General features: G+C 63.1%; 1 protein-coding gene across 1 annotated transcript; it reads right to left on the bottom strand.

The window, feature by feature from the left end:
* Positions 1 to 3622: 3622 nt before the first annotated feature.
* FZD10 (frizzled class receptor 10) lies at positions 3623 to 6041 on the bottom strand. The gene is given in 2 exon segments (XM_036303509.1): positions 3623 to 5681; positions 5683 to 6041. Coding segments are annotated over 2 exon segments (1917 nt in total). The 5' UTR covers positions 5713 to 6041; the 3' UTR covers positions 3623 to 3794.
* Positions 6042 to 10113: the final 4072 nt, after the last annotated feature.

Genomic DNA, 10113 nt, shown 5'->3' with positions numbered 1-10113 from the left:
TTACAACCTCAGGGCCACTGGGTGATGTGGACACAATGTTACAACCTCAGGGCCACTGGGTGATGTGGACACAATGTTACAACCTCAGGGCCACCCGGGTGATGTGGATACAATGTTACAACCTCAGGGCCACCCGGGTGATGTGGATACAATGTTACAACCTCAGGGCCACCCGGGTGATGTGGACACAATGTTACAACCTCAGGGCCACCCGGGTGATGTGGACACAATGTTACAACCTCAGGGCCACCCGGGTGATGTGGACACAATGTTACAACCTCAGGGCCACCCGGGTGATGTGGACACAATGTTACAACCTCAGGGCCACCCGGGTGATGTGGACACAATGTTACAACCTCAGGGCCACCCGGGTGATGTGGACACAATGTTACAACCTCAGGGCCACTGGGTGATGTGGACACAATGTTACAACCTCAGGGCCACTGGGTGATGTGGACACAATGTTACAACTTCAGTAGCGGGTGCCTTCCCTGAGCTGCAGAAAGAAAAGCAGGTTGTTAATGAACCATGTGTTCAGGCCCCAGGGGCCCCAGGTGTGGCCCTGCTGGGGGGAGGGGGCGGGGGACAGTGGCACCAGCCCCAGGAGCTTGTCACTGGGGATCAAAGGCGGCACCTGCACCTCATAATCACTTTGCCCCCTTTCAAGGAGGACGCTGATTTACCGCCTGTCAGGGCCCATCACTTTGTAGTTCCGCCTCAGACACGGGAGATGTTGTCAGGGTAGGTTCCAAGGTGGCGTTCTGTGTGGTTTTTTTATTTTATTTTTTATTTTCAGGGAAAATCTTCCCTAATGTGCCCCAAGGTGCTCCTCAGAACAGATGTTCGAGGGACCACCTGTGGTCAGGGACCAGCTGAGAGCCTTCGGTCCTGGTCCCGGATCCAAGGCCACCGCCCTCAGGTCCTTGCGGGTGGGATGGACGGAGGTGGGTGTGTTTCAAGGGTGGTCCGGGGGAGCCCTTTCTTTTTAAATATATTTTTATTGGTTTCAGAGAGGAAGGGAGAGGGAGAGAGAGAGAAACACCAATGATGAGAGAGGATCATGGATAGGCTGCCGCCTGCACGCCCCCCACTGGGGATGGAGCCCGAAACCCAGGCCTGTGTCCTGACCTCCTGGTTCATAGGTGGATGCTCAACCCCTGAGCCCTGCCGGCCGGGCCTAACTTTTAAGTCTTGATGCCGCTCCTAAAACCCACTGTCCGCCTCTGTCTGTGACCCGGGGGTGGGGGTGGGAGGGGACCCCAATGTCCAGGAGTCTCTGCTGAGGCCCGAGCTCCCCCGGGCAGAGAGGGGCCGGCTGACCTCCCCTGACCTCTGTGGGCAAGGTCACTGCTTCCTCTGCGGACCCACCGACACCCACCCTAGCCCCGGGCTGGCTCTCGTGTTTGCCCACGCCGTGCTTTCCTGGGGACCTTAGTCGAAGCCGCGCACCTGCCGTGGGAAGCGGCCGACGTTAGAGCCAAGGGTTTGGGGTCGGACCCCAGCTTCGGGCTCCCAGCCCTGCTCTGACTGTGGTTGTTCATCCTCACCCCAGGGTGTTCCCCCCATTGATCTTTAGGGAGAGGGGAAGGCGGGGGGGGGGCGGGGGGGGCACAGAGAGAGGAGGCACATCGATGGGGTGCCCCCACTCGGCCCGACCAGGCCCGGGGGTCGAGCCTGCGACCGAGGTATGCGCCCTGGACCGGCATCGAACCTGGGACCCTTCGGTCCACAGTCCCGCTCTCTGTCCACTGAGCCACACCGGCTAAGACCCTTGTAGGTATTTAAATGCACTTTTCTCGTTCGTTTTTAATTCATGGAAGGCTAGTCTGCATTTGACCTTAAATTACTTTGCCTGTGGAACTGGACCCCAAGCAGCTGCCCCCTCAAAGCTCCCCCCACCCTGCCAGACATTCATTCACAGGCCCGACAGGCGGCGCCCAGCCCCTCTGCCCAGCTCTGGTGCTGTTAGGCTGAGGGTGGTCTCAGGCACCGGCCTTAATTCCTAAACACCCTGCTCAGAGCCCGGCCGGCGTGGCTCAGGGGTTGAGCGTCGACCTAGGAACCAGGAGGTCCCGGTTCGGTCCTGGTTCGGTCCCGGTTCGATCCCGGTCAGGGCACAGGCCCAGGCCCAGGTTGCGGGCTCCATCCCCAGTGTGGGGCGTGCAGGAGGCAGCCGGTCCATGGTTCTCTCTCATCATGGATGTTTCTCTCTCTCCCTCTCCCTCCTGCTCTGAAATCGATATAAAATATCCATATTAAAGTAAAATAAAAGACACTGCCCCTCCCTCAGGCTCTGCCCATCTGCCAGGTCGCAGGGATGAGCTGTGACCTCTACGGATGAGCTGTGACCTCTAGCGGAGACCACACTCAGCCTTCGCTGGGAACTGGACAGAGCGAGAAAGTTTCCTCTCTTCCCTCTCAGCGCACAGGGACCAGCAGCAAGCGGAAGAACATCGTTTATTTTTAATAAAATAGAGGAGCACGAAAATATCATATCATCTAGCCACACGGGCACCAGCAGGCCCACGCCGACCCCCGGTGGGGAGGGGGCGGGGGCGGGGGCAGGGGCGGGAGGGGTGTGAGCTCGCCCTGGGCCCAGGGCTCCAGGCCCCTCAGGGAAGCCATTTGGGTCACAATAGAGAGTCAATCAGCCCTCGGGCGACTTTGAATGGCCCCCCTCCCCCGCCCCTCCCTCCCACAAACCAGGGCGAGGAGCCGCTCACGCAGGCTCCGTTTCCATGAAAAAGCCACAAATGTCACCGGGCGGAGGGCGTCTGAGGCCTGGGCCCCTCGCCCCTTTGTGGGGAGGCTTCTTCATGGTCTTTATCCACAGTTCCTCTTCGGATGCTCGGGGACGAGGAGGAGAAAACAATGTCCCAATGGCCCGCGGTGGCCCCGGCCCAGGTGAGGTCTGGTGGAAGTTTCTGTCCCGGAGAGAGATGGTGTGTGGGGGGCAGATGCCCAACCCACCGGGCGTGCTGGGCCTCAGGCTTCCCCTCTCTCCCTGTGGGCGCTGAAGTGGCTGCCCTCCTGGGGGGCCCCTCCCCGCCCCCCCACTCCCTCTCCCCCTTGCTCTCTGCAGCCCACCACAGACAGGCCTTCTCATTGGCAAACAAGTCCTCTCGGCTGGGGTTTGTCTAAGGCGAGCAAAGCCAAGGCAAACACACGCTCCAATGTATATTTACCGAAGCTTCTAAACAAAAGTTTTCTTCCGGGGTGGGGTGGGGGAGGAGGGAGGGGCTGAACCCACTACTTTACCACAAATTAGTTACAAAGAGGCGACTGCCCCCCGGGGGAGCCCTCCTTCCCTGCAAACAAACCCAACCCCCTCCCCAGCCTCGACTCCCAGGGCAGCCGGCCGTCCTGAATTTCAGGGTGAAAACCTTTATGAGCCCGGCTGGTGTGGCTCAGTGGTTGGGCGTGGACCTGGGAACCCAGAGGTCCCGGTTCGATTCCCGGTCAAGGGCACCTGCCCGGGTTTCGGGCTCCATCCCCAGTAGGGGGCGTGCAGGAGGCAGCCCATCCATGGCTCTCTCTCATCATGGATGTTTCTTTCTCTCTCCCTTCCTCTCTGAAATCAATAAAAACATATTTAAAAAAACAAAGCCCCCCAAAATACCGGTTTATTATTATTACTTTTTAAACTTTTATTAAAAAACAAAAAACAAACCAACCAACAACCAGCCAACCAAGAAAAGCACCAAGTTTGGCTCCGCCGGCCACCGTCTCCCCGTGGGAAAGTTTCTTGGCTTTTTTTGTGTGTTTTTGTTTTGTTTTGTGTTTTTCTGGCCGGTTCACACGCAGGCAGGCGGCTGTGCGGGCAGCTCATACTTGCCGGGGTACGCCTTTTGGGGGTGCTGGGCTTTTTTGTAAATCCCGCCGCCGCCGCCGGGCGCGTGGTGGGCGACGGCGCTGGCGGGCTTCCTGCGGCCGCGCCCCCGGAACCGGCGGCCGCACACGGAGCGCCAGGACTGCAGCGTCTTGGCGGTCCAGATCCACACGCCGCTGGTGATGCCCACGACCAGCAGCATGAAGATCTTCAGCAGGAAGATCTCCACGGCGGGGATGGAGGCGGCCAGCAGGCAGTCCAGGCTCTGGGTCCGGCTGTCCAGCCGGCACCGGCGCTGCGCGGCCAGCGCCCGCCAGCGCTCGGTGTGCAAACGCTCGTAGCAGTAGCAGGCGATGACGCAGGCGGCGGGCACGGTGTAGAGCACGGAGAACACCCCGATGCGCACCATCAGCTTCTCCAGCTTGTCCGTGTTCTCCCCGCCCGTCTTCATCACCCGCCGGATGTGGAACAGCGCCACGAAGCCGGACAGCAGGAACGACGTGCCCAGGACCAGGTAGCAGGCCAGGGGCACGAGCACGAAGCCCGTGAGCGCGTGCACGTCCATGCTGCCCACGTAGCAGACGCCCGTGAGCTCGTCGCCCGCCACGCGGCGCATCACCAGGATCAGGATGGTCTTGACGGCGGGGATGGCCCAGGCCGCCAGGTGGAAGTAGCTGCTGTGCGCCTCGATGGCCTCGTGCCCCCACTTCTTGCCCGCGGCCAGGAACCAGGTGAGCGTCAGGACGACCCACCACAGCGAGCTGGCCATGCCGAAGTAGTAGAGCACCAGGAAGACCAGGGTGCAGCCCGTGCTCTCCAGCCCCTCCTGGATCACGTACAGCTGCCCGCTGTCCCGGTCGCACGCGATGCTCTCCGCGCCCGCGAACAGGCGGATGATGTAGCCGAGGGAGGACACGCAGTAGCACATGGAGAGGAAGATGATGGGGCGCTCCGGGTAGCGGAAGCGCTCGGGGTCGATGAGGAAGGTGAGCACGGTGAAGGCGCTGGACAGGAAGCAGAGGACCGACCAGACGGCCAGCCAGACCACGGCGAAGCGCTTGTCCTCGCGGCTCCAGTACACGTCCACGCCGGGCGCGCACAGCGGCGCGCACGAGGCGCTGCGGCCCACGTGGTGGAACTTGCCGGGGTTGGCGCAGCCGGCGCGCCCGGGACCCCCCGGACCCCCATCCTTGGGAAGTGAGGGCTCCGGCGCGCCCGCGGGGGGCCGGGGCTGCGGCCGGAACAGCGGCGGGAACAGGCCCGCGCCGCGCGCCGCCGCCGGCTCCTCGGAGCCGTTGCTGGGCGCCTCCATGCACAGGTAGTTGGGGTCGTTCTTGTTGGGGAGTTTGCCGCAGTCCAGCGAGTCCGGCCACTGGAAGTGGAACTGCTCCATGATCGGGGAGCAGCGGAGCCGGGCCTGCTCGCACATGACGCGGCAGGCGGGGATGGGGGCGGAGACCTGCTCGGTGCACATGGGCGCGTACAGCGAGCACAGGAAGAAGCGGAGGTGCCCGTGGCAGCCGTACTCCACGAGCGGCGCGAACTCGTGCAGCTGGATGGCGGCCTCGCGCTGCTGCTCGTGGCCCATCAGGTTGGGCATGCGCGTCATGTTGTAGCCGATGTCCTGGCACATGGGGATCTCGATGGGCTGGCACTGGCCGTCGCCCGGGCGCTCCAGGTCCAGGGAGCTGATGGCGGCGCACGTCCCCAGCACCTGCAGCGCCAGCCACAGGCGGGGCCCCGGGCGCCGCGGCATGGTGCCGGCGTCGGAGGCGCCCCGGCGGCGGGGAGGTCCGCGGCCCTCAGAGCCGCCGCTCCCGGGCCCGGGTTCGGGTTCGGGCTGCTGGCCCCGGCTCCGCGTCCCGGCCCGGGCCCCCGCCCATGCCCGCCCAGCCTGGCCCTGCTCTCCCGGCGCCCGGCGGCCCGGGCCTCCGCCGAGATGGGGCCGCGGAGCCGGGGAGCGAAGTCGGCGAACAATACCGGGAAGCGAGGGGGCCCCGGGAGCCCTCGGCGCGGGCGGCGGGTCTCGGCCGGCAAACTTTGGCCTCTTCGGGGAGTGCGCGGGGGGCGCGTCCGGAGCGGGCGGCGGGCGGCGGGGGCGCACGGTGGCCGGGCCAGCGCGCCGGGCTTCTCTCCCCCCACCCGCGCCGGCCTCGGCCCGGCCCGGCCCGCAGCTGTCGGGAGCTTTGCGTCCCGGGGCGAGGAGACGCGCGGAAAGGCGAAGGCGGAGAGCCGGGCGGTGACAGGCCCCGCCCCCGAGCGCGCCCCGCCCCCGCCGCTGCTTTGCATGAGAAAGCGGGGCGGCCCCTCGCCGGCTCCGGGGCCCCGCGGGGCGCAGCGCGGTCTCGCCCCCCGCCCGGCCCGGACTCCCCGCCTGGCGCCTCGGCCGGTCCTGCCCGCCGCCCCTTCTCCCTCTCTCCGCCGGCCTCCAACTTTGCTCTCCCTCCGCCTCCCGCCCGCGTGCGCCCCCTTTCCGGGGGGACCCCTCGGGCTTGTCCCCGCGCCCTGCGTGTCTCGCGGCCTGCGCCCCATCTCCCGGAGGACCCCACGGGCGCCGAGGTCGCGGGAAGCTGGGAGACGGGCCGGAGCGGGGGGCGGGCGCCCGCGGCGGGGGGCTGGGCGCATCGTCCCCGCTTTCCCGGGGGGTCCCGGGCCGGGGCGCCTTCAAAGCGAGGCGGGATGTGCGTTTTACAGCCGCGGCCATAAAGTGGCCCTTTCGCTTGTAAAGCCGCCGCGCCGTCCGGGGCGGGGAGTCGCCAGGCCTGCGCGCGCCCGGCTCCGGGAGGCCCGGCCTTTGAAATTTCAAAGCGAAGCGCCGGGGCCGGGGGGAGGGGCGGGATCCGGACTTTTAGGGCCGCTCCCGCGGGGTCTTCGCCCGGAAGGGGGGCGGGGGAGGGGCGGGCCCGCTCCCGGGACGCCGACGTCCCCCCTCCCCATTCCCGGGAAGTGGGGGCTTGGCTTGGATCCTGGGGATCCCGCCGTCCCCCCAACAAAGCCGTGGCGTTGAGGGGCCTCGCGCCGGCCCGGGCTGAAGTTTATTTATGATCGGAAGCCGTTCGCTCATCGGGGATTTTTGTTATTAGGCGAGTGATGGTCCGGCCCGCACCCTCCTGGGCTACAGACCCGTCAGGTGACGGGGGTCGGGGGAGGGTGGGGGGGAGAGGCGGGAGGAGGCTGAGCCGGCGGGGTCCCGGGTCCTCAACCCCCCGGGGGGCGCCCACGCCACGCGCTTCTCCCGGGAAGTGGAGCGAGCGTCCCGGACGGAGGCCCGTCGCCCACCCCCTCGCCTCGGGGCCACCCGGTTGGTGGTAAAGTCACTTAGGGACGCCCCGCCCCGCCCCGCCCCGCACAGGGCGCGCCCACCCGCCTCCCCTGCGAAGACATTTCAAAGGCTACCCCGCGCTCCGTGATCGGCCCCTAAAGAAACAGCGCCCCGGGGAGGGGAGGGGAGGGGAGGGGCGCCTCTCTCCTCTCAGGGGCCCTGGCGGCCGGGGTCTCTCAGCTTCTTCTGAAACTCCGGGTCTCATCTGCGGGGGCGGGGGGGGGGGGCTTTAGGGGTGGGAGGGAGGGCAGAGGAGCGGGCCCTGTGCTCCTGGGCCGCCTCTCCCTCCTCCACCCTCAGGCGGCCTGGACAGGTGTGCAGACCCCCCTGGGGTCGGGCTGAGCCCCCGAGAGGCCAGGTGTCCCTAGGAGCCCCCTCCCCGCGAAGGAGAAGCCACTGCCTGGCGCTCCTCCTTCTGGGAAGCTGTGCCCGCTGTGGCGAAGGGGGCGCTGCCGCTGAGAAGGCTGATCAGGATTCATTGGCTCTTATTTCAAACGAGTCAGAGGGTTTTACATCTTTAAGAAGCTCACATCCACTCAAACACCCTTCCTTCCTTCCTTCCTTCCTTCCTTCCTTCCTTCCTTCCTTCCTTCCTTCCTTCCATTTATCATCCATCCATCATCCACCCATTCATCCATCATCTGTCCATCATCCATCCATCATCCATCCATCCATCCACCCATCATCCATCCTTCCATCCAACCATTCATCATCCATCCATCCATCATCCATCCTTCTATCCATCCATCCATCATCCACCCTTCTATCCATCCATTCATTCTTCCTCCCTCCCTTCCTCCCTCTCTCCTTCCCTCCCTTCCTCCTTCCTCCTTCCTCCCTCCCATCCATCATCCATCCTTCTATTCATCCATCCTTCCATCTGCCCTTCCTTCCTTTTTTCCATCTATCCATTGTCCATCCATCCATCTATCCACCCATTCATTTATCTGTCCTTCCATTCATTCAGACACCCTTCCATCTACCTACTTTTCCTCCCTCCCTCCCTCCCTCCCTCCCTCCCTCCCTCCCTTCCTTCCTTCCTTCCTCCCTCCCTCTCTCCCTCCTTTCCTTCCTTCCTTCCTTCCTACACTTAGGAGGAGGCTGAGGCTGGGACCTACCCAAGATCCCAGAACTAACAGGCAGGTTGGCCCTGCATCCTTGTCCCTGGGTGTGGGCTGTGGTGGGAGGTGTGAGGAAGGTGAGCTGAGGAGGAAGCGGGGAAAGGCTCCCCAGTGCAGCCCAGGTCCCCGCGCTGGGCCTCCTGGAGGGAAGACCCGCACGTCCTGCAAGGCAGCCCCGGCCTGAGGGTCCGCACTTGCGTTTCCTTTCTGTTGTGTGTTTGAGTCCAGGGAGTTCTTTTCAAAACCGTGGGGGAAAAGCGTCCCCTGGACACCAGCTGGCTTTCCTACAATTTTCCCTGCAAAGGTCCTTCATTGGACACCCCTCCCCCATTTCCCTTTTTGTTTCTGTTTTCTCAGAAACTATTGGAAAAACCCATGTGCAGGGGTTAAGGAGCCGGCCCGACACCAGGAGGGGGTGTGAGCGATGGACCCTCTCTGCGTTGCTCCCATGCAGCCATGTTCAGACCCATTATTTTAGCGATAACCACTTCAGACTGCTTTCTTCTCTGGTTTTCAGGGAAAAAAAGAGAAAAACGGTGTGTGCAGAAGTGCCGTGCGCTCGGCCCAGCCGAGCCGGAGACCCGCAAATCGACGCCGTTGGGGAGAAACGAAGGCTGGGGAACCCGGCCGGCCGGTGCCGGCGGCCTTCTCCGTAACCCGGGAATGAAAGGGGCCTTTTGATGGCTCCAGCTGAAAAGATATTTTATTTTCGTTTATTTTCCCGTGTGTGGGGTGTGAGACGTGCGGCTCTGAGAGGCTCTGAGAGGCGGCCGGCCCCCTGCTGCTCGCCGGGCTGGCCGCCGGCCCCCCTCTGGCGAATGTTATGGAGAATCCGGAGGCTTCTGTGCCTGGCTCCCCCCTCAGCCCTTTCTTCTTTTGTCTTCTTTGAAGAATGACTTTAGACGTTTTATTTACATATTTAACCGCGGATGAAAGAGGGGCCAGGACGCGTTTGGGGGCTGCCGTGGGAATAGCGAGGGCTCTAAATTAATGGAAATCTCATTAGGCCTCTCGCATTTTGAGCGAGAAACTTGATAATGAAACATGATTTCAAATAACGGGCAGGGGCGAGGAGTACTTTTTGTTCTACCCTCTGCCCCCCACCACCTAAAACAGACATCTCTCTCTTGGAAAATTCGACACTTACACATGTGCTACCTTCAAGTTCTTGGGCTTGTTCTCTCAGCAAAGCACAAGGGTTTGGAAAAGGGACGCTCTCAGGAGTCGGGCACGGCGTTGAATGAGGGCTAAACTGTTTGTTTGTTTGTTTTTGGTGGAAGAGGATGGAAGGAGTGGCCTCAAGGTTCCTTCCATCCCAGCAGAGTGAAAAGTATGAGCTACGTGGACACGGAGATCGCGGGAAGCCCAAGGCGTGGCTCTTCCCAGGACGTCGCCGGCCGTCCCTGCGGTTGGTTAGAATCGCCGCCGCCTGAGGGAGGCTTTCTGAACCGAGATGAGAGCAAGCCCAGGTCACCTCTTTAAATAAAGACCTACCGACGCGTCCGGCCACAGAGAGAAAGGTGAACCCCTCGGACTCCGCGTGTGGCTCGCCCGTGGCAGGACCCGGGAGGCTGGGGAAGGACACAGACGGTGGGTGACGTTTCAGACAGAAAGGGGTTCGGTTGACACTGTGCTCCGGGGGAGCCCCGGGTCTGCTGATGGGGGGGGGGGTGAGGGTGGCGTTGCTTCATCTCTCACGTCATCCCTATGAAACGGGATCTACTTCCTAGTCCACAGCGGGGCCTGGGGCCGGCAGGCACTGTTGCCCCTGTCGTCATCTCGTGTAACATTTCTGCAGAAACTTATGATCAGATTCAAAACAACAACAACAAAAAAGGCAC

The sequence above is a fragment of the Myotis myotis genome, unplaced genomic scaffold (genome assembly GCF_014108235.1).
Source record: "Myotis myotis isolate mMyoMyo1 unplaced genomic scaffold, mMyoMyo1.p scaffold_m19_p_37, whole genome shotgun sequence".
Lineage (NCBI taxonomy): Eukaryota > Metazoa > Chordata > Mammalia > Chiroptera > Vespertilionidae > Myotis > Myotis myotis.
The sequence above is the reverse complement of the archived record's forward strand: the minus strand, read 5'-3'. Positions and strand labels throughout refer to the sequence as shown.